The following is a 23,705-nucleotide window of genomic DNA, read 5'->3' on the forward strand; positions in this document are numbered from 1 at the left end:
TTACATAATATTTTTGAAATGAGAACGTTATAGAAATCAACAACAGATTAGTGGTTGCCAGAAGTTAAGGGGCGGGGGCAGGAAGAAAGTGGGTGTGGCTATAAAAGGGGCATAGGAGGGGTACTTGTGTAGTTGGAAATGCTCTTTGTTGACACTGACTCAATGCCAGAATTCGGTTGTGGTGTGTATTAGACATTTTACCAGTCGGCAAAACTCGAATCTTTCTGCATTATTTCTTACGAGTGCATGTGGCTCTATAATTATCTCAAAATAAAAAGTTTAATAATAAAAAAACCTAAATGAATGAGATTATGGCTTGGATTATGCACTGAAAAAAAAGTTGATATAAAAGACAATATTGGAATAATTGGCAAACCTTGAATATTGTGGGGACAGAGCCCCAGAGAGTAGTTTACAGGCTCTCGGCCTCATGTGGAAGGGTGCTGCCTCGGGTGGTGGATGGCCGTCGGCTGTGGCTGATTGGCCGTCGGCTGTGGCTGATTGGCCGTCGGCTGTGTCCGGTTAGCCGATTGGCCACTGGTATAACTGCTGCGGCTACGAGGATTGCCGAGGAGCCGAGCAGAGCCGAGGAAAGTGGAAGAGGAGAGCCGAGAGAGAGGAACAGAGGAGAGAGTGGAGGAGAGTCGTCGGTCGGTCGGTTGGCGGAAAGGCAGACGGCAGGTCGCACGTCCGGTGAACCCAGCCTCCAGTGAGACCGTGGTGGTGTGACTCCCCTACCTATGGCTCCGTGGGTGTTCCTTTTTGGCCTCACCGTATCCTGCGTTCTTGTGTGTGGAGCGGGAGCAGAGACCCCACAGGCCGCCCCGCCTGAAAGATGGCGCGGTGAGAAGGCCTCCGCGCACGACAAATGGCACAGCGAGCAGGGTCTCCCGCACGACAAATATTGACTATACATGTTAGAAAATTATATTGCATCAGTATAAATTTCCTGAATTTGATAATAATCGCAATGGAGTTATGTAAAAAAAATATTTTTGACACTATCAAATACACTGGGTTATTTAGGGCTGAAGAATCTTTTTTTTTTTTTTAATTGGGGAATGTTGGGGTACATTGTGTTTTTCCAGGGCTCTTCAGCTCCAGGTCAAGTTGTTGTCCTTCAGTCTAGTTATGAAGGGCGCAGCTCAGCTCCAAGTCCAGTCGCAGTTTTCAATCTTTAGTTGCAGGGGGCACAGCCCACCATCCTATGTGGGAATTGAACCGGCAACCTTGTTGTTGAGAGCTCGCGCTCTAACCAACTGAGCCATCCGGCCACCCTAGGTCTGAAGAATCTTAACCCAAGCAATTTCTTCTCAAATAGTTTGGCAACCCCCCACCCCCCACAAAACTGATTTAACACGTTGCGAGCGGCGGGGTTTAAATCCCTCATACCCCTCTGTTCCGGCAGGTTTTTAAAAGAAACTACTTTAAAATGCACTCTTCTCTTTAAAGCGTAAATGCTTCTATGTCATTTATTATTTTTCTATGGAATTTTTTAGGATTTACTCACCTATGATGTTAGTAATCCCTCCTGGTGTGATACTGCAGAAAGCAGCTTCCTTTGTGCAGTGGGACACGGAAAAAACGAAGATTCTTGTGATCTGTATGCAACGTGTTAATATGTATACCTAGAGGTGTGTGTGTGTGCGCATGCGTGTGTGTATGTGTGTGTGTGTGTGTGTGTGTGTGTGAGAGAGAGAGAGAGAGAGAGAGAGAAAGAGAGAGAGAGAGAGAGAAAGAGAGATAGAGAGAAGCAATAAAGCAACTGTGCCAAAATGTTAATGAGTGAAGAGTATATGGGGTCATTGTAATATTCTGGTAACTTTCTGTATGTCTAAAATTTATTTTCCAAAATAAAACATTTAATTTAAAAAGTCCTCCATTAAGACAATAAATTGCTAGAGGATAGAGAATGATTAGAAAAGGTAATAGATGCCAAGTCATAGTCTACCCTGAAACCCATGCCAGGAAAATGAAACTTAGAGTTCTGTTTGACTGTTTCAGTTTATCACCACCCTCTCCTTCTTAAGATAGTGTGTTTAATCTGTGAGGCAGATTCAATCAACATGCCTTTAAAGCAAATAACATTATTTATTTTTGGAACCATACCAAATAAAGTAAAATTTAAAATAAAAAAAGCACATATTGACAAAATGCAGAGAGGAAAATAGGCAAGAGAAAAAGTTGTGGAGAGGGAATGAACAAACAAGTCACATGAACTACATGTGTTTATAAAGAAATGTGCTTTTTAGAAAGTACTAATACTTTACCAGTTGCTGATTTACCCCCCACCCCCATTTCTTAAAGCACCATTTGCCCTTATTTCATGCAACAAACCCTCCCCTTTTCCTAGAACAAGAATTAGCATCAGGTTCTATAAATTGTTCCTCACCTCGGACAAATAGCTTTTCTCTAAAGTAGCTTTCCTCTGTGAAGGAGAACCAGATTATCTCAGAGTCAGCCAAGCATCTTCCTCTGTGACCAGTTTTTAGGCAGAATTTTCAAGTGAGGCAGTTAGGTGGGGCTTCTTGCCTCACACTTCAAATTTATATTTTTTTAAAAAAGGAAAAATAGAAAGAAATTCAGCTAATGAGAATTTCAGTGACACTGAAAACATTCCAAATAGGCAGAAATATTATGCAAGCTACAGAAAACACTACTCAGGGCCCAAACTTTCTTTTGAAACAAATATTATGCAGATTCATTTCAAACTCTTTCTTGCAAGGTTTTGAGAAATCCTTCAACCAACACTTTCAAAGAGTACCATCTTAATAATCTTCTGACAAAACTATTAACTCATACTATTTTTTTACTTAAAAAATTTTGAAACATTAAATTTACATAAAAGTTGCAAGTACGGTATAATTTTTTTCTTGAACTATTTGAAAGTAAATTTTCTGCACGATAGGTCATTCCCTCCTAACACCCTAGTATGAAATTACTGCTCCTTAATTTTCAAACCCCATTCAAGTCGCACCAATTGTCCCAATATTGTCCATTATAGCAAAAGGATCCAGTTCAGGGGCTTCTGTTGCATCTAGTTGTAATTATCTTTTAGGTCTGGAACAGTTTCTCAAGTCTTTCTTTGATTTTTCATGACCTTGACACTGTTGAAGATTACAGGCCAGCTATTCTGTAGAGCGTGCCTCAATATGGGTGAGTCCCATGTTTCCTGGTGAATGGATTTAGATCCTGCACATTGGACAACAAAGCACAGAAGTGATGCTGTGTTCTTTTCATTTCATCCTAACAGGTGGCACATAATTTCAACTTTCCTATCACTGTTGGTGTCCAATGCTACTGTGAAAGTATATCGTTTACCCTTTGTAATTAATATTTAAATTAATTGTAATTATAATGTAATATTAATAATATGTATTTTGTGGGAAAGAATTTTGAAGTTGTATAAATATTCTATTCCTCATGAAACTTTGAATTGATTCAATTATTTTTATTGGTATGGACTATGGTTTCCTATTTTCCTTAGTGGGTTATAATCTGTTACTATCATTATTTATGTTGATGCTCAGATTGTTTCATATTTGGCTGATGGGAATGCCCTTAAGTTGGCTTCCATGTCCTTTTGACATATTCTCATCTTTTTCTGAGCATTTCCTTACCTTCTGGCAGAACAAGGTGTCTTAGGCTCATCTTGTCATTCATCTGGAAACAGCCATTGCGTTAAGCAACTCTGGTTCCTTTTATTAGAGGATGGTAATTAGGAGCCAAGATCTGGGAGCTATACGTGCTCATGGCCACAGAGGTGTCACTGCTTCGAGCCCCTCTCTGTGGACAGTTAGGGAATACATGTGTGTGTACACATATTTGCCTCCACATTGATACCTTTACCTGTCTCTGTAAACATACTGAAAATCGTGAATTCACACTGACAACTCCAGTTCCTATTCAACACTACAGGGGTCATCTTCCCTTTCTTTATTTGCAACTCCCTTCTCTGACAGTCACAAACCTGGCCCATTATCCTTAATATAGCTACTTATTTGATAATCCCTCAGTATATAACCAGTCTCTCGTCTCCCCAAGCACCTCTCCTAGATGGACACCCTCCTGCTCCTGCCAATGTTCCAACACCTCGCATTGCATTCCCATGGACAGAAGCCCACCTCAGACCACTAGCCCAGGCTGCACCCCCTGCCCGTGTGGATGTTTTCGGCACCCGTGTGGGTTCTGACACCCAGGCTGGGCAGCCTGCCTGTGCTGACACCCTCCTCACCCTGCTTGGGCTCTGACATTATGTGCTGGGCTGTCCCCCAGGCACGTGTGGACAGCCACCTTCCTCTCCTACTTGGAGGCCAGAACCCTGCTCAGGCAGCTCTTCCATGTGGACGCAATTCTCATCCTGCTCTGGGCCACTGAGGAAGCCTACTGCATGAGGCCTACATTGTTTGTCCCACCCAGTGGCTTTAGCACTGAATCGTTTAGGAAGGTAAGGTAAAGAAAGGGAAGGGAAGAGAAAGAGCCCTCATAATAATTAATGGATCCTTAGGCAGTCTAGTCTCTGGCCCCAAGACTGACTTGTGTCCATTCTCCAGGGGCAGCGATGCCAATTACTTTGCTCTACTATATGATAAGATTCAAGTAGAATGAACCGATTGACTAGAAATAGCCATCCGCCAATATCACTGGAAGCAAATACAACCTGTTCCTTAGAATCCTACGAACTTGAAATATTAGGCAAACTGTATCACACTGTACTACATCCTCCCCCATTTCCCTCACCTCAGAATGTATGAGTTTCCTGTTTATTGACAAGGCTTGACAGAGATATAATGTTGGTTATACAATTGATTAGTCAGCAAATATACTGAGGACCCACTCTGTGCTCACCACTGTGTACCTGTGTAAACATCATGTACCAGCAAGAACATGCTGGGCTGTGCATGGTACTGCTTTCCGTTCAGACTACAAGGAAGGGCGCCTTAGCATAGATGAGTTACAAACGCAGGCACGCACATGGATGTATATACACAGCATGTGCACACATCTGGGCTCATGCTTCTAATGTCCACCTCCACATATATTATGGGTATGTATATCTTCATGCCGTGAGAGTCTCAACAGAATACGTACCTTACTGCAGGCCCTACCAGCACGTCACGAAGTCCTGGCAGCTTTGGGTTTCTGGAGCCTCTCACCCTCACATCTGGCCAGTGGATGGCTCTCAGAAAGAATGAGCTTGTGAGGAGATCTCATGCTGCTTCCCTGCACGAATTTACCCCTGCCCAGCAGCTAGAACCTGAGGCAGGTAACCCTGTGCCCCCCCACCCCCCGCCCAGAAGGCTCCATACATGAGGTAATAAGCATTTCACACATGCGTGTTACAGACCCTTTAACCTTATATATATCTGATGCCCACCTGGTGAGCCCCTAGTTTCACTGAGCTTGTATTTTACATGAAGGGTGAAATTAAATTTAGTTGGTGGCAGTGGTGGTTAAGACCAAAGTTCTGAAATCAGACCCCTTTGGAATCCTGGCTCTGCCACTTGTAATCTTCTGACTTTGGGCAGGTCACTTAACCTTTATTTATTTTTGTTTATTCTTTATTATTAGTTTCAGGTGTACAAAACAATGTACTATTTAGACATTTCACCCCTCACAAAGTGATAACCCCCCCAATCTATTGCTCTCTTGCATCGTATATATCTAATACAGTTCCACTGACTCTATTCCCCATGCTGTACACCACATCCCATGACTATGGATATATTAAATTACGGTTGACATTATTATTCAGCTTCAGCTTCAGGTGTACAGCGCAGTGGTCAGGCATCTACACTGTCCATGAAGTGGTCTCCCTAATAAGACATGTGCCCATCTGACAACCTACAAAGTCTTTACAGCATTATTGATTATATTCCCAAAATTGTCTTTCATTTCCCCTTGGCAATATTGTAGTTGCCAATTTAGAAGGGGAAGGGATTAGACAGCACTTAAGCTTTTTGAAATTTAATATTCCCACCTATAAAATTGGGATAAAAATAGGGTTTACATTAAGAAGCTGTTGTCTAGATTACATTAGGTTTACAGTTTAGAAGAGAGCCTCGCACATCTCAGGGATCCAGTGAACATTAAGTCTAAAAGTTAGACCTTGCATTATAAGTTCTACTGAGGAATATAAACAGTTCACTGTTTTTTCCCGTTCTGCTCTACCATTCACCACGTGGATCCTATTCTGGGGCTCTGCAGAGCAGCTGGACAAAAAAATAACGGCTTTATTATACCTATGTGCCATATTTCATCGAATCTACAAACCATCGAGTTTAAGATACACACTTTAAGAAATTGTATTATGGTATTAAGAAAGAAAAAAAAAATGCTGTCATGTCTCCTACGAAAGGCCAAGAGATTGTACGAGTCATACTAATTGCAGGGATCTTAAAATGTCAAATAAAAAGAAGCGTGTCTTCTTGGAATCATGGACAAAATGCATATATTGAAAACATAGCATACATCTGAAATGCTAAAATGCACAGTGCAGATGCACGAGCTCCGCGGAGCGGCTGCCTTTGGGGTAGTCAGGCTCACCTTCTCCAGCGCAGAACTTCGCGCCCGGCCTCCCGCTGAGTTTCACTTTCCTTTCGGTGGGAAACGAAAGCCGGCGGCGGGCGGGGCGCGGTGGGCGGGGCCAGGGGCGGCAGCGCGGAGAGCGCAGCCAGATGAGTGGAGGACACGGCCAGGCTCCATCTCCCTGGCGCGTCCTCCGCAAAGCTCAGCGACTGCCGCACAGAAAGCCTCGTCGGAGTTTCCAACTCAGCAGTCGAGATTTGACGCTGGCTCGCCGATTAAGGCAAGTTCGGTGCTAATTTGGAAGTTTTCTTTCCAGGAGAGATATCTCATGGGGCTCTGCTCGTATGCCATCTGAATAATTTAGGAATTTACTGGGGCTCTGCAAATTTCAATATGGTCTGTAGTCATTACACAAATATATTGGACCAATGATTTTTTTTTCAAGCTGATATATTTATTTGGACTTTTTGCGTGACTGTGTTTAGTTAAAAACACAAGCTTGTAAAAAATTCAGACCATGCAGACAAATGTGTAATGTAGAAACAAAAGTTTCTCTTACATCTCAACTCAGTATCATTTTTATGTATATACCTTACCAGAAATTTTCCTATGTGCAAGTCTTTAAAATTGTTTTATAATTTGGTTTTTCCTTCTTAACAGTATGTTAGGGACATCTTTTCATGGCAAGACATATAGATATCTCCACCTAATTTTTCAAGATTTGTACATAATATGAGAAGAATATCATTTGTTTAAACAACCTGAGGGCATTTCGGTTGTTTCCAGTTTTTATTGCTGTAGATGATACAGCGATGACTGTCATTTCATGTGAATACACAGATGTATTTGTGCAGAGCCCCATGGAGTATCTCTTCTGGAAATTCCTAGTAGTGGATTGCTGGGTCGGGCATACTCACTGAGAAATTTGAAAGATTTTGTCAAATTGTGCAAATTAGAGTATTTTAGTCTTTGTCCCCCTTTTTACTTCTTCCCCCTTTTTCCTGGAAGAAAGATAAATTTAGATCTTTAAACATAAAACTCCACTTACGACTCCTGAAAATTTCTGTTCAAAGCATTTGAAAATTAAATCAGAGGCATACTTTACAGCACTGAGGTGGTTACACTTTGAATTGTTCCAGAAAACCAGGCAGATATTTAAAAACATTTCAGTGTTATATTGTACAGAGTGAGGCAGAGAGTTAAATCTGGATATCTAGGTTATCTGTGTTCATTGGAAAAAGTGCGTAGGAGACTAAACCAGGTATACAGCTCCATCTTGATTTATGGTGTTCTATCAAAGAACTACAGGAAAGGCTTTTTTCACCATTAAAAGATGTGTTGCCCAGTTTGGGCACTTTTGCACAATGAGGGGCTTGCAAAGGGGAAAATGTTTAACACATACACAGGCTCCAAGAAGGTAAGTCCGAATGCTTTTTGCACGGGCTGTTTTTTTTTTTTTTTTTTTTTTTGAATAGCCCCAAGATTCCCTCTTACTTTGGGTTTTATGTGGTATGTTCTAATCTGCCTGCCCAGCACATAACCATTCTTCAAGAAGCACTTAGCAAATGGTTAAGAATGACATGCTCTTGCCATTATGGGTTGGATTAGGAAGACTGCGAGGCAGCTCATGTCATGTTACAGGCATGTTAATTTTTTTCCTTAGGGCATTTAAAGACAGAGTCAATTTTTCTTGCAGAGAGTCTAGTTGTGAGTGAACAGCCTAGTTAGAGCCCGGAACCACACTAGGTTTCCTGCATCGTGACGTTTATTATTTCTCTAAGACTCTGATTGGTTCTGTGGCTACAGTGATGGTGGGCCTAAGCCAGCTGCTTCTATATCATTCACATCTCCTACTTAATTTAAGGATAAAAATTTCAGAAAGAGTGGGAGCTAAGTTGTTTTAGCTCTTTGAAATATATATTTTAAATAATAGACTCTATTTTTTAGAGAAATTTAGGTTCACAGCAAAATTGTGTGAGAAGTACAGAGACTTCCCATACACTCCCTCCTGCCCAGCCTCATTACTGACAGTCCCCACCAGACGGTACATTTCTTACAATTGATGAATCTACATGGACACATCATTATCATTCCAAGTTCATACTTTACATTAGGGTCACTCTTGGTGTTATACATTCTATGAGTTTTGACAAATGTATAATGCCATGTATACACTATTATAGATCGGACCGAATAGTTTCATTGCCCTAAAACATGCTCTGTTGGAGCCAATTTTTTGGGTCAAGGATTGAGTTTAAAAATTCAACTTCCATCCTCTTTTCTCTGGTGGGTGCTTGTCGCCATCTGCTTAGCTCAACTGCATGCTGTCTGCCTACTCTGCCTTTCCCCATCCTTCTTAGATCTCTGAGTGTCACTTGCCTTCCTTTTGTTGCCCCACCTACCTTTCTCCCATTTGTGATCAGCTCTGAAGGTTGCTGCCTTTTTCTGTTGCCCTTTGGGATCTGGCCTGCCAGCCTGCCCAAATGATACACTTCAGTGGGTTTTACTGTCCTGTTTGGCTGGTAAACATTTTCAAGGTCTTGGCAGACTGTAGAACAGTGTCTCTGGAAAACACAGGCTGGTCCCTTTCTACTCTGTCAAATGCTTTTTCTGTGTCTATTGATGTGATGATATGATTTTTATCTTTCATTTTGTATATGTGGTGTATCATGTTAGTTGTTTTGTGGATATTGAGCCAACCTTGAATCCTGGGAATAAATCCCATTTGATCATGGTTTCTTGACCTTTCTAATGTATTGCTGAATTTGGTTTGCTAATATTTTGTTAAGGATTTTTGCATCTACGTCATCAGGGATATTGGCCTATAATTTTCTTTTCTTTTCTTTCCTTCCTTCCTTCCTTCCTTCCTTCCTTCCTTCCTTCCTTCCTTCCTTCTTCCTTCCTTCCTTCCTTGTCTGGTTTTGGAATCAGGGCAATGCTGGCCTCGTAAAATGAGCTTGGGATCCTTCCCTTCTCTTGAATTTTTTGGAATAGTTTGAGAAGAATCAGTGTTAATTCTTCTTTGAATGTTTGGTAAACTTTACTTTTGAAAGCATCGGTCCAGGACTTTTATTTGATGAGAGGTTTTTGATTACTGATTCAATTTCAGTCTTGGAAGATTGTATGTTTGTTGGAATTTATCCATTTCTTCCAGATTGTCCAATTTGTTGGCATATAATTGTTCATAGTATTTTCTTATAATGTGAAAATCTGGCTATTGCTGCTAGACCTGGACCAAGAGATTTCTACCTTCCAAATAAGAACATGAGTTTGCACTAACGACTCCATTAAATGGAAATAAAGCACCTGGGAAATCATGCACCTTTAGGGGGACTAACACTGAAAACAGTCTTCACGAAACTAACTGAAGGTGCTTCCTGAGCATGTACTGTAAGGATGTGAACAAAACACTTCATGCAAGACAGGCTATGTAATTTGCGGGTGCTGTGGTAAAATAAAGACATGGGGCTCCTTATTAAAAAAATGAAGAATTCAAGACTGTAACAGGAGAGCATTAAACCAAGCCTGGGCACACTTCTAAGTGCCGGTCTCTCTAACTACACAAGTCAAACACTCATGAAACCAGCCCTGACTGTAAGTTTGTGATTCCTAAACCACTCATAGCCTTCATCTTGTTTGTTCTACTACTGATGACAATTGTATGGTATTGCTGTTTTAAAAACTGGTTTTCCAGTCTGTAAATATTTCCTCAATCAGATTTGCAAGGAGAGAATCCTGCTAAATTCATCATTAATCCATCATGCTGTTAAGTTTAAAAGAGACTCTGGTTGTTTCTGCTGTTCAGATGCCTAATGTACATGATATAGAAGTAGCACATCTAGAATTATCACTGTGGGTGTGTGTGCATGTGCACACAGCAGAATACAACTCAGGAAAATTATTTTTAAGAACATATTTTCCAGAGCAATGATTCATAGTTTGGGCAGCTCTAGAAAGCTGAGCCGTTTGTTTCCAATTATTGAATTGAGTGACAATCTAAAGCCATCATTTGGACAATCATTTTTAGCCTCCAGAAATAGACTATACACTACAAAGATGTATGCTTGATCCATTTGTGCAGTTTGTGATTTTTGAAGTTTGGCTGAGAACAAACTGTGTTTTGGGTACTTTGTTTTTCTCTAAACATTTTTTTTCAGATTATTTTTATATTCTTTATTACACTTGAATTGAATGATATTTATTATTTTATTTTTAATATATATGTTTGGAGTTTTTCCTCATGATAATTTGAGGTGATGAAGTTTCACTTTAATTCTTCTTCACAAGATGTGACGAATTCATAAATAGGATTTTTTTCCCCTCAAAGACTCATGGCTTAATTGGGACTAAATAATTAACACTTAAATGCAATTCTTAAAGATTATTTTGTTTAATATTATGAATGCCGGTGTACCAAACAATATTAAAAAGCATAGAACTGATACAAACTTAACTCTGTTATTCTAAATTACTTTTTAAATTCAATAAATAAATTTAATAGTCATAAGCCCCAAAGATATAATATTCTTCACAAACTGCTTACAAAATTTATTCGCTCTTTAATATATATATATTAATTTTCAATTTTTTAAATAAGATTTTAAAATAATAGTTTTATATGTAAAATAAAAGGCCCAAACCGTTAATCATTTCAGGATCTTACTTTTGCAGTAAAATTATGCATTTATATCTCAACATATAAAGTATATGAGATTTTCTACCCTAAGTTATACGTGGAATATTTGTAACTGGCTATTGAGATAATCACAGTTAACCCGAGTGACCTCCCCTTTTGTTACAGTGATTATGTGTGGTGGTAACCAAAGTGATCACTCAGTCATGCCCAAGTGCAGGGACAGAGGAATTGCCACTGAAGTGGGCATTTGCTGACTTGGCCTTTCAAGGGCTAAGGCAGAGTTGAAGCCAAGGAGCAGGTCTTGGCTAAACAATAATGTCAAAGCCACACTCGGGGGCTTTCCTGCTTCATCTGAAAAATTTAAATCTTCACACAAGGTGTAGAATGCATTCGGGGGCAGCACCACTCACATTATGGGCCTTCCACGTGATTCAAGGTTTTCATACTGTGTCTTTTGTTATTTGTTGTTTAATGTGTACTCATTTTTATTTACTTGGTACAGTGCTTGGCAGTCTTCCTTCAACTCATTTCAACCTGGATGTTCTTCATATATCCCACTAGGGGACAGTGCCGCCATGCCCAACTTGGTTTGGCTGCTCCTTTTCTCCACTAGGAGACGCTACAAGTGAGAGCTTTGTGAAGGACTTCTGTCGTTAAGGACTCCTCGCCACCTTCAGTTCAAACTGTTGTTTGGGGAAAATCCACAAGGCGATTTGTAATTGAGATGTCATCAATTGTGTGAGCTCTGCCTTAACTGCTTGAGCTGAGCATGTGCTCTGCTCAGAGAGAAGAATGATTCCTGTGTTAGTCCCTGTCTGTTTTCCTCGGGCCATTGGCCTTGACTCCAAGTTCCAATTCATTGATTAACTAGTTAATCACAAAATATACACTTATCAAACCCCTTCACCCCCAAACTGGAACATTACTAGCAACTATATGTTCTCCACTTGTCTCATACCTCTGACTCCCCATAAGGTAATCACATGATCTTTGTGATTTTCATGATTGATTTAAGCTTTATTTCTCTCTCTTTCTCTCTCTGTCTCTCTGTCTCTCTGTCTCTCTGTCTCTCTCTGTCTCTCTGTCTCTCTGTCTCTCTCTCTCTCTCTCTCTCTCTCACACACACACACACACACACATTGATGCCTAAACAAGATAAGGTTCTATTTTTGAGTTTGAATATACACAAAGAAATATTCTATATTGTTGTCATGCAGGGGATCCTGCTGACTACGCCATGTGTTGTGCGGGGCGGCCTGTGGGGTCTCTGCTCCCGCTCCCCACACAACAACGCAGGATATGGTGAGGCCAAAAAGGAACACCCATGGAGCCATAGGTAGGGGAGTCATACCACTATATTCTCGCTGCCGGCATCCGCCTCTCTGTAATCCGCCCTTGTTAGCTCAGCCACCATCTTCTTGCTAGCCCCCATCATTTTTTTGCTAGCGTAGCCACAGCAGTTATATTACTGGCCAATGGCTCACTGGTTACAGCTGACGGCCAACTAGCCACAGCTGATGGCCATCCAATCACAGTTGATGGCCATTTACTACCTGAGTGAGCACCTTTCCATGTGAGGCCAAGAGCCTGGAAACTACTTTCTGGGGCTCTGCCCCCACAATTGTCTTCTAAGAATTGCTTTTTGACTCAACATTTTGTTTCTAAGATTCACCATACTGTGACATACGCTGTATATAGGTCACTCACATGCTGCTGCTGAATATTATTTTTGTGTGTGTAAATTTATTACAGCTTATACACCCATTCTTCCATCAGTTGGGCTGAGCACTTGGATTGTTTCCATGTTGTTGCTATTACAAACTGTGCCACTCTGAACATTCTTGTATGTGTCTTCAAGTACATGTGTAAGAATTTCTCTTGGGATTTTTGGGTTGAAGTTAAGTTACTCTTTAACTTTACAAGATGATGCCAAATTGTTTTCCAATGTGGTTGCCCACATCTCCTCCAACACTTGGTTCAATCAGAACTCTTAATTGTTGCCAATTGAATAGTGTAAAATGGTATCTCATTGTGGTCATGACTTGCATTTCCCTGACACTAGTGGCCAGTTACTTCTTACAAATATTAAAATTCTGGAACTTTCACATTTTATTCCAGTGCTATTATTCACCTGTGGAAATCTGCTTGTAGTCTTATGCACACTCTTCCCTGCATCCTCCTCCCTCAGCCACTAATCTTTTCTTGCCCCTCACCTGCCTTCCCTCAAGATGCCCCTTATTTCAAACCATGCCCTTTCCTCTTTAATAAACTTAGTTCCAAACTTACCTGTTCCATAAAAATCTGTCCTTGTAAACATCAATGAACTTAGGCTACTTCATTTAACCACTGAGCCCTGACAGGCCTCTCACATCCTAGTGGTCAGAGTATAAACCGGTGCAAGGCATTTAGCAACATACGAGTATATTAAGAACCTTAAACTTTTTACACTTTGACTTTGTGATTATAATTCTAAGAATATCTCCTGTACCTTGATTTGGTGTCTGGTTGTATCTGATGGTTGGGTAAGTTAGAGGGCCGCAGATTTATTTGCATGTGGACAGGGGGACAATTGAGAAAGTCTTGCTTATATGCCCCTGAGTGGAGAGAACAAAGACAGAGAGAAGATAGTATGGTTTATGCTCTCCAGCTTAGACCTGGGGACAGGACTGAGAACTCTGGAGAGAGCACAGCTGCAGGCAGAAGTTAGAGCACTTTCAGAAGGAACCTGGTGAAATCAAAAGGCACAATGCAGTGGGAGGAGCTGGGCTTGTTTCCCACTTCCACGTGGAGATGTGAGGGAACCTTGGCGGCTGATTGCTGAGTCTGGCTGTGCCCTGCAGACACTCTGAGTGGAGAATGGCAGGGTACAGTGGTTGCGACCTTGTTCCAAAACACATGAGAAACTCCTGAGATTTCAGAACACACTTGGGGAGAAATTTTAGGCAGCTGAAGTCTGTGTTGTCAGGGAGAAGTAAAAGACTGGGGAAGTTGGGCATTGTGGCTAACATGACCTCATTTATAGCTACAGTGTTGTGTCCGTGGGCTTTTGGTTTGCATGAGGAAAAATCAAACAGGTAGAGAAAAAAATTTTGCCTAAATATATTCACGATTGTATTTTTTATAATTGTAAAAAATTGAAAAAGAACCAGAATATTCCACAATGTTTTGTTGCTATATCAGGTATCAAAAAATATTTAGAAAGAGCTTGTAATACTTTGGAAAATTCTTGTTATAGTGCAAAATAAGCAACACAATATAATATCAAGCACGTCAAAAATATGTAGGAGAAAAGATTGAGGAGATACATACCAGTGCTGGTTATCCCTAGGTGCTGAGATTAATTTATACTTTCTGCATTATACATTTGTGCACTTTGCAAATTTTCTTCATAAGTTAGAGTCATTTGAAAAAAATATTTAAAAAATTTTTAAAAAATATATTTTCCTCAGGGGGAGTGTGTGTGCAAGGGTCCTGTCCTGTTTACTCCAGGACTAGCAGTGACTTATCTTTCCAACTGCCACGGTAATTCTCCAGAATATGAATTTCAATGGGACACATTTGAATGCTTCTAGTTGAATTAAAATGACTGTCAAGATAGAAGAATCAGTCAGAGGCTTCAGGTTTGGAAGGAAAACGAAAGATCTCACACTCCCCCCACCGCTCCCCAACTGTTCAATCCCTTTCTACACTCACCTTCCTTCAGGGCTGGCCTCGCAGCCTCTGCTTAAACACCTCCATGCGGGACACATTAGTGCTGCGGGAGCTGGCTCACTGGCTATGAGAAAGTTTTTGTTTTATAATGAAACCTGCTTCTTTGTAATTTTCACACATTTGGTAGTTTGATCCCCCTACTCCCCAGGTCCCAAAGACAAGAAGTCTAATTGTGTCTCTCCCACATGATAGCCTTTTAGTTATTTGGAGACAATTGTTTTGTTCCCCATAAGACCTTATTCATTCATTTATTCTTTCATTCATTCATTGAATGCTTGCTATACACTGTGCAAGGTGTAACGGAAGCAGGTGAAAATACACAGTGCTCACTGTTTAGGGTCTCCGGTCAGACACTAAGACTCTGAGACATGCATGCAGGATGTTTATTGGGCAGTACCCTTGGGAATAACAACTGGGAGGGGTGAGCAAAGCAGGGATGGTAGAGGGAGGAGGTGACCTGCCAGACAATTGCAGGAGAGGCCTCAGCCACTCTTAACATGTTGCGTATGGATCACGAGAATCTTCACGAGGGATTTAAACCCCGCCGTACGCAACGTGTTACGGGGAGCTCTGGGGCTGGATGACCCATCAGAGCCCTTTCACCGTGAGGAAGGCGGTAACGCCTTTATATCCTCTCATTGTATGGTCACTGGCTAAGGATTGGGCCAGCTTTCTTCACTGGGATAAATTCCTGGATGGACTCAGTTGTGAGTTGTCACCACTAACTCTCCCCTCAGCCTGGGGAATAGGATCTGTCCTGCAGGAATCTGAGTGGCACTCATTTAGTTGCCACACAAGCATGTAATGAGCCAAATACTTGAATAGCTCTGTGCACAAAATGCCTGGGGCGTAGACAACACTCAGGCCTGCCTGTGAGCCAGGACAGGCTTCCCCAGTATTAACCTAAAATAAAAGGCCAAAGTGAGAGATAACAACATTTCTTTGCAATAAAAAAGAACAGCTATTGAGGAAGCACTGATTCAGGCAGAAACCCAGCTAGTGTTCTGATTAGGAGACAAAGACAAGGGATATGTATGAGGCAGGGGAGGGGCAGCTCCCGTGAGCCAGCTCCCGCAGCAGTAATGTGTCCCGCATGGAGGTGTTTAAGCAGAGGCTGCAAGGCCAGCCCTGAAGGAAGGAGAGTGTAGAAAGGGATTGAACACTTGGGGGTGGGGTGAGGTCTTTCGTTTCCCTTCCAATTACATCAATAGAAGGAAGATATTTATTTTTCCGCTAATATTTGTAGTGTGTTTTGAAATTTACAAAGTGCATATTTTTGACATTCAGTATTATTTTATATTAGTTTCCAGTATACAGCATAGTGGTTAGACATTTATATAATTTAAGAAGTGATCCCACTGACTAGTCTAATACCAACTGGCACTATACATAGTTATTACAATATTATTGACTATATTCCCTATGCTGTACTTTACATCCCCATGACTATTTTGTAACTACCGATTTATACTTCTTAATCCCTTCGCCTTTTTCACCACCCTTTCAATCTGGCAACCACCAGTTTGTGTTTTGTATCTATGAGTGTGTTTCTGTTTGTTTATTTATTTTGTTCTTTAGATTCCATATATAAGTGAAATCCTATGGTTTTTGTCTCTGTCTGACTTATTTCACTTAGCATAATATCCTCTAGGTCCATCTATGTTGTTGGAAATGGTAAGATTTTATTCTTTTTTATGGCTGCGTAATAGTCCATTGTATATATGTACCACATCTTTTTTATCCAGTCATCTGTTGAGGGACTTTTAGGTTGCTTCCATATTTTGGCTGTTGCAAATAGTGCTACAGTGAACATAGGGGTACATACGTCTTTTTGAATTAGTGTTTTGGATTTCTTTGGATAAATACCCAAAAGTGGAATTGCTGGGTCATAAGGTAGTTCTATATTTAATTTTGTTAAGACTCTCCAAACCATTTCCCATAGTGGCTGCATCAATTTGCAATCCCACCAACAGTGCACGAGGGTTATCTTTTCTCCAACACTTTTTTTGATATATCCTCACCAACACTTGTTTTTGATATATTGATGATAGTCATTCTGACAGCTGTGAGGTGATATTGTGGTTTTAATTTGCATTTCTCTGATGATTAGAGACATTGAGCGTCTTTTCATAATTCTGTTGACCACCTGTATGTCCTCTTTGGAGACATGTCTGTTTAGGTCCTCTGCCCATTTTCTCATTGGGTTGTTCTTTGTTTATTTGTTTGTTTGTTTAGTGTTACATTGTATGAGTTCTTTATAAATTCTGGCTATTAACCCCTTATCAGATGTGTCATTGAAGAATATCTTCTCCCAATCGGTAGGTTGCTGTGCAAAAATTTTTTAGTTTGATGTCATCCTATTTATTTAGTTTTTCTTTTGTTTCCCTTGCCAGAAGAGATGTATCAACAAAAATATTACTAAGAACAATGTCAGAGAATTTACTGTCTGTGTTTTCTTCTAGGAGTTTTGTGGTTCTAGGTCTTACATTTAAGTATTTAATCCATTTTGAGTTTATTTTTGTATGTGGTATAAGAAGGTCGTCCAGATTTTTTTTTGGCATATATCTGTCCAGTTTTCCCAACACCATTTATTGAACAGACTATCTTTCCTCCATTGTATATTCTTGCCTTCTCTTTCATAGATTAATTGACCATATGGGCGTGGGTTTATTTCTGGGCTCTCTATTATATTCCATTGATCTATATGTCTGTTTTTATGCCAGCACCATGCTGTTTTGATCACTATAGACTTGAAATATAGTTTGATATCAGGAAGCATGAACCTCTAACTATTTTCTTCTTTCTCAAGATTGTTTTCGCTATTTGGGGATCTTTTGTGATTCCATATAAATGTTAGGATTATTTGTTCTAGTACTGTGAAAAATGCCGTTGGTATTTTGATAGAGATTGCATTAACTCTATGGCTTGATTTGGGTCGTATGGACATTTTAACTATATTAATTCTTCCTATCCATGAGCATGGGATATATTTCCATTTATTTGTATCTTCTTTAATTTCTCTCTTCAGTATCTTATCATTTTCTGAGTGCAGGTCATTTAACTCCTTGGTTAAATTTATTCCTAGGTATTTTTTGTTTGATGCAATTGTCAATGGTATTATTTTCTTAATTTCTCTTTTTGATAGTTTGTTATTGGTGTATAAAAATGCAGCCAATTTCTGAACATTAACTTTGTATTCTGCTACTTTACTGAATTGACTTATCAGTTATAATAGTTTTTGGTGGAGTCTTTAGGGTTCTCTCTATATAATATCATGTCATCTGCAAATAATGACAGTTTTTATTCTTCCTTTCCAATTTGGATGTCTTTTATTTGTTTATGTTTTCTGTTGTGGCTACAACTTCTAATACTATGTTGAATAATACTATCCTTGTCTTGTTCCTGATCTTAAGGAAAATGCTTTTAGATTTTCCCTGTTGAGTATGATGTTAGTTGTGGGTTTGTCATATATGGCCTCTATTATGTTGAGGTATATTCACTCTATTTCCACTTTGCTGAGAGTTTTTAATCATAAATGTATGCTAGATTTTGTCAAATGCCTTTTCTGTATCTACTGATATGATCATGTGATTTTTATCCTTCATTGTGTTTATGTGGTGTATCACGTTAATTGATGTACAGACATCAAACCAACCTTGCATCCTGGGAATAAATCCCACTTGATCATGGTGTATGATCTTTTTAACGTATTGCTGAATTTGGTTTGTTGATATTTTGTTGAGGATTTTTGCATCTATGTTCATCAGGATATTGGCCTATAATTTTCTTTTTTTGTAGTGTTTTTGTCTGGTTTTGGAACCAGGATAATGGTGGCCTCGTAAAATGAGCTTGGGAGCCTTCCCCTCTCTTGAATTTTTGGGAATAGTTTGAGGAGGATAGGTGTTAATTCTTTGAATGATTGGTAAAATTTACTTTGAAGCCATCTGGTCCAGGACGTTTGCTTGTTGGGAGTTTTTTGACTAATGATTTGATTTTGTTTTTGGTTATCAGTCTGTTCAGATTTTCTGTTTTTCTTCACTCATCTTGGAAGATTCTTTGCTTGTAGGATTTTATCCATTTCTTCCAGATTGTCTATTTGATGGCATATAATTGTTTACAGTATTTTCTTAAAATCCTTTGTATTTTTGTGTTGTCAGTTGTCACTTTACCTCTTTCATTTCAGATTTTATTTATTTGCATGCTCTCTTTTTTTTCTTCATGAGTCTGGTTAAAGGTTTATCAATTTTGTTTATCTTTTCAAAGAACCAGCTCTTGGTTTCATTGATCTTTTGTATTTTTGTTTAGACTCTATTTCATTTATTACCACTCTCATCTTTATTATTCCTTTCCTTCTACTCACTTTGGGCTTGATTGTTGTTGTTTTTTTACTAGTTTCTTTATGTGTTAGATTAGATTATTTACTTGAAATTTGTCTTGTTTTTTGAAGTAGGGCTGTATTGCTATGAATTTCCTTCTTAGAACTGCTTTGGTTGTATCCCGTAGATTTTGGGTCATTTTCTCAAAGTATTTTTTGATTTCTTCCTTTAGCTCATCATTAACCCGTTCATTTTTTAGCAGCATGATACTTAGCATCCATGTGTTTGTGTGTTTTTCAGTTTTTTTCTTGTAATTGATTTTTAATTTCATACCCTTGTGGTGGGAGAAGATGCTTGATATGATTTCAATCTTTTTAAATTTATTGAAACTTGTTTTGTAACTTAATATGTCGTCTATCCTGGAAAATGTTCCATGTGTGTTTGAAAAGAAAGTATATTCTGCTACTTTGGGGTGAAGTGCTCTAATAATATTAATTAAATCCATCTGGTCTAATTATCATTTAAGGCCATTGTTTCCTTGTTCATTTTTGGCCTGAATGATCTATCCATTGATGTTAATGGGAGAAGGAAGACATTTCTATTGGTGTGCCTAAGCTAACACAGTGAGGCTAAATTTAAACAATGTTTTTAATTTTTAGTCCAAGTAATCAGCAGTCCCTTAGTTATAATATCTGCTTTCTTGTTTCTTTGCCAATAGTTCTTTGAGACACAATGTTGCTTTAGGCCCAGTCCGAAGGTTATTTTGCCCAGTTTTAACATTCCAAAGTTTTGATGCATAAAACATGCAAGGCAGTTCCTCTGGAATTGCAGCACTGACTCCATTTTAAAGTGGCTCCATTTATATTATTTGTTTCCACCAGGAAGTTAGGGCATGGATAGCAAGGAAAGTTCTTGTGAGGAGCCTTTAGGCAGTAGAATTTAACAGCCCTCATGGTTGTTTGGGCCTGGGAGCAAGGACACACTAGGCTTCTGGTCTGAACCTATTGGTGAATGCTGTGCCATTTACCAGAATAGAGAACTTGGAGGGAAGAAGATATGGCAGTCTACTCTGATAAAATAAAAGTGGAGGCATGTGGGACGAAGGAGAGGGGGTGTCTAGCCTAGTTCTCTTTTCTAGCCCCAGAGCTTTTTGAGTCAGTCTCTCCAAGCATTTATCTCCCTCCCAGACTTGGCTGTTTGGAAGTAGAACTGATCACATGAATACTTGTTCTCCTTCTCTTATCCTTAACTGCCTATGGTGTATTTTCACAGAAGTCCTACCAAGGCTGTCTCATGAGAGCTCTTCCCGGAAGTGGGGTCTGCAGTCCTGAAGACTGGCCAGCCAACTGTCTGGAAATTTTGGAGTGATCACTAATGGGCAAGTGTGTTTGGGTTCCTGAGAAAATTTGCTAGTCAATCCTGACTGAGTCTCGGCAGTTCTCCACAGACCCTGTTGAGAAGAAGGAAGAAAACAGCAGCATGAAGAAGAAGAGGAATCAGCTACCAGAACGCCTCACGGCCTGGGACTGCCCTCAGGGTCATTACCTCCCTCCCATCGTTCTCTTCTTGACTGTGTAGAAGTGCTTTGCTCACCCACTATACTCTGAAGCTGTAGAGCTTTGTGGCTAATGACTCCTGATCTTTGTGTGTCCATTTCTTCTCCTTTAAATGGGAATAATCATAGTACTGAGTGCATAGGATTGTTGGGAAGAATAAATGAGATAATCTGTGGAAACTGCTTTAAACTGGTGTTCAGCATATAGTAGCACTCAGCATTAGTTTCTTTCTCTGTTGTTGTATCTGTGTGCTAGTATATCTAGAGGCAAGTGGAAGTCTGTGCTTACCCGCCATCCTGGATTCTTACATTCTTGTTACCCTGCCTCATGTACACCAAAGCCCTTTCCCCAGGAACCTGAGATTAGTGGTACTCTTCCCCCTTCTCCACTTAAATAACTCACCTTATGGGGTCTGCAGAGCTAAGTCTGGGTTGGAAAAGGAGAGGTTGGTTGCTAGTGGGTCAGAGAGATGTTATCCTTTGGTTTTCTCACCTCATCATAAGTTCCTTCTGGCTTACAGCCTCTCAAGGCGAGTTTAGATTAGTGGATCTTCCCTAAAGGTTTCTTTTGATTACTCCAGCCGTATGGTAGGAACTGAGTAGGGCCTTTCCACTGGAGTCTGAAATTCCTTTTATCCCTGAGCCCATAGTTGCCCATTCTGACTCAAGTCTTTAAGGAACTCATAATTCTCCCAGTTCCACTTTCTATAATGTTCTTCTTTTCCTTTGTTCTTGCAACAATTGCTTGTACTACACATTTGACAATGAGTAATACAATTTCTTGTGACATCTCTTTTTTTCCTAATTGACTACTAAAACTTGTATTACTATTTCACTTTTCAGAGGTTCATGCTTTATGTCTCCTCTTGAATTTGTTGCAAGCTCCTTAGTGAATTTTTTGTACTTCTGAGAGTACTTTACAGGATTTCATGTCCTTTGTAGATTCTAGAAAAGCATGATTTTTGTTAAATCCCTTAGCTCGGCCTTCCCTCAGTGTTTTTTCTCTTCCTTTATAGGCCCAGTTGGCTTACACAACATTGGACAGACCTGCTGCCTTAACTCCCTAATCCAGGTATTCATTATGAATGTGGGCTTCACCCAGATACTGAAGAGGTAAGACTGTTATGCAGGCTGGCAAACATGTATATTACTTTACATTTTCAAATGTTCAGTTATTCACAGTGACTTGGACTTCTAGAAGTGTTCTTTCAAAAGTTGCCAGAGAAAAGTCTTGTTCTGCACAATCTGGACTACACATTCTAATCATCTAATAAGTTTTAAAAAATGCCTGGTCCTACCCCCAGATATTTGGTTTCAGTTGGTTTAGGGTGGGCTCTAGGCATTGGTATTTTTTTTTTTTAAAGATGCCCAAAGTGATTGAAAACTGCAGTCAGGATTGACAACCACTGATTTGATTAAAAGGAAATTGAGACTAGATCAATGTCAAAGGAGGAGTAAACCAGTGTGTAGGTGCATGAGTCTATTGATTTTTCTCAAACAAAACACACACACACATACACACACACACACACACACACACACACACACTTAAAAAACACTGGTGTGTGATGTATGTATTTTATCAAACATTCTTTTCTGCCCTGTGCTTTCTATTTTTTCCCTTCTACTGGCATGGGCAATTGAAAGATGCCTGTAATTAAATAAATCGTTGCCAAAAGGCACTGACATCCCTCCCTGTTTCCCTTTCTTCCCAAGACCTGGATGAGTGCTGCTTTTTCATTTTGGAGAGCTTCAGGGTGGGTGTGGTGCTGCTTGGCCACTTTGCTGTGGGCCCAGGACCTACTGCATCTGCCCTTCATTTTAGTGTGACTGTCGGGCAGGGTGGGGAGAGAGGCGAGGCAGCGGTTGTGCTGATCCCCTCTCAGCAGGGTTCTCTCTATAGTTGATTTGCTCATATGGTGGTTCTCCACCTTGTCCGTACAGTTAAATCATCCAGGAAACTTAAAAATTCTGTCCCACCCTCAGAAATTCTGACTTAGTGTGAAGAGTGGCCTGTACATGGAGATTTTGAAAGTTCCCTCGAGTTGATTCCTGTATGCAATTAACATTGAGAAGAATAAGGAGGTTCGTGGTGTTCTTACTTGGCAGGATAACAGTGCCAAGGGGCGTAGAAGAGCAGAGGAGAAGTGTCCCCTTCCAGCTGCTCTTGCTGCTGGAGAAGATGCAGGACAGCCGGCAGAAAGCAGTGCGACCCATGGAGCTTGTCTACTGTCTCCAGAAGTACAATGTACCATGTAAGACAGTCCTCCTAGCTCTGGCTCCTGATCCAGTGCTCTTAAGGAGGTGGGAGGTTGGAAGAGGGGGGAGGAACGTGAGAGGAGAGGGCAAGGGGAGTGATTAATGTCATGAGTGAACAAGGATGTTAGGTAGACTATGGACCCCTTATATGAGAAGCATTTATATAGATCTGAAATATTTTTAAAAGCCCACATTTTTACAGGCACAGAATTGGTATTATTTATGCATATGTTATTTTCACACTCACTGTTTTTCTGTCTCTCAGAATAAGTAAGCCTAAGAGTCCTCAGAGCTAATTCAGCTGCAGATAAAGAATTCCAGGAAAACAGAATAAAGGATTAATAAGGAGAAACCATATTCTGCATAAGAAAACTCATAAATTAGTTAGTTTAAAAAAACCTGTTTTATTGAGATCTACATCACATAACCATAAAATTGACCCATTTAAAAATATGTAATTCAGAGGGTATTAGTATATTCACAGAGTGCAGGTCAGTGACAGATGTCAGGTTGGATTTAGTCCCACCGGCAGCTCTGGGGCCTTGGCTGTTGGCAAGCACTTATGCGACGGTAGGGGCTTGCTGTGGGCACACACATGCAGTGGAAGAGGTGACAGGATTCAGGCTAGCTGGTGCAGGAGCACAGCTTCAGGGACTAGCCTCGAGTGTGCGACGGGTGGTGGGGGCCAGCTGGCACCGTG

General features: G+C 40.2%; 1 protein-coding gene and 1 long non-coding RNA gene across 3 annotated transcripts in view; one reads left to right on the forward strand and one right to left on the reverse strand.

The window, feature by feature from the left end:
- Positions 1-1,098: 1,098 nt before the first annotated feature.
- LOC148759132 (uncharacterized) lies at positions 1,099-1,955 on the reverse strand. The gene is made up of 2 exons (XR_016022839.1): positions 1,511-1,955; positions 1,099-1,205 (listed from the first exon to the last, which is right to left on the reverse strand). It is a non-coding gene; the product is annotated as an uncharacterized LOC148759132 (long non-coding RNA).
- A 4,714-nt stretch (positions 1,956-6,669) lies between these two features.
- Positions 6,670-23,705, forward strand: part of USP18 (ubiquitin specific peptidase 18) — a 55,415-nt gene continuing 38,379 nt past the window's right edge. The window contains exons 1-4 of one of the 2 annotated variants that reach the window (XM_019757219.2): positions 6,670-6,808; positions 20,464-20,728; positions 21,763-21,859; positions 22,856-23,001. In XM_019757219.2, the coding sequence (XP_019612778.1) occupies positions 20,671-20,728; positions 21,763-21,859; positions 22,856-23,001 (301 nt within the window). In that variant the 5' untranslated portion in view covers positions 6,670-6,808; positions 20,464-20,670. The remainder of the gene's footprint in view (positions 6,809-20,463; positions 20,729-21,762; positions 21,860-22,855; positions 23,002-23,705) is intronic. The other variant, XM_019757220.2, reaches the window with a different exon arrangement.

Source organism: Rhinolophus sinicus, chromosome 1, assembly GCF_057876585.1.
Source record: "Rhinolophus sinicus isolate RSI-liver-muscle chromosome 1, RSI-T2T, whole genome shotgun sequence".
Taxonomy (NCBI): domain Eukaryota; kingdom Metazoa; phylum Chordata; class Mammalia; order Chiroptera; family Rhinolophidae; genus Rhinolophus; species Rhinolophus sinicus.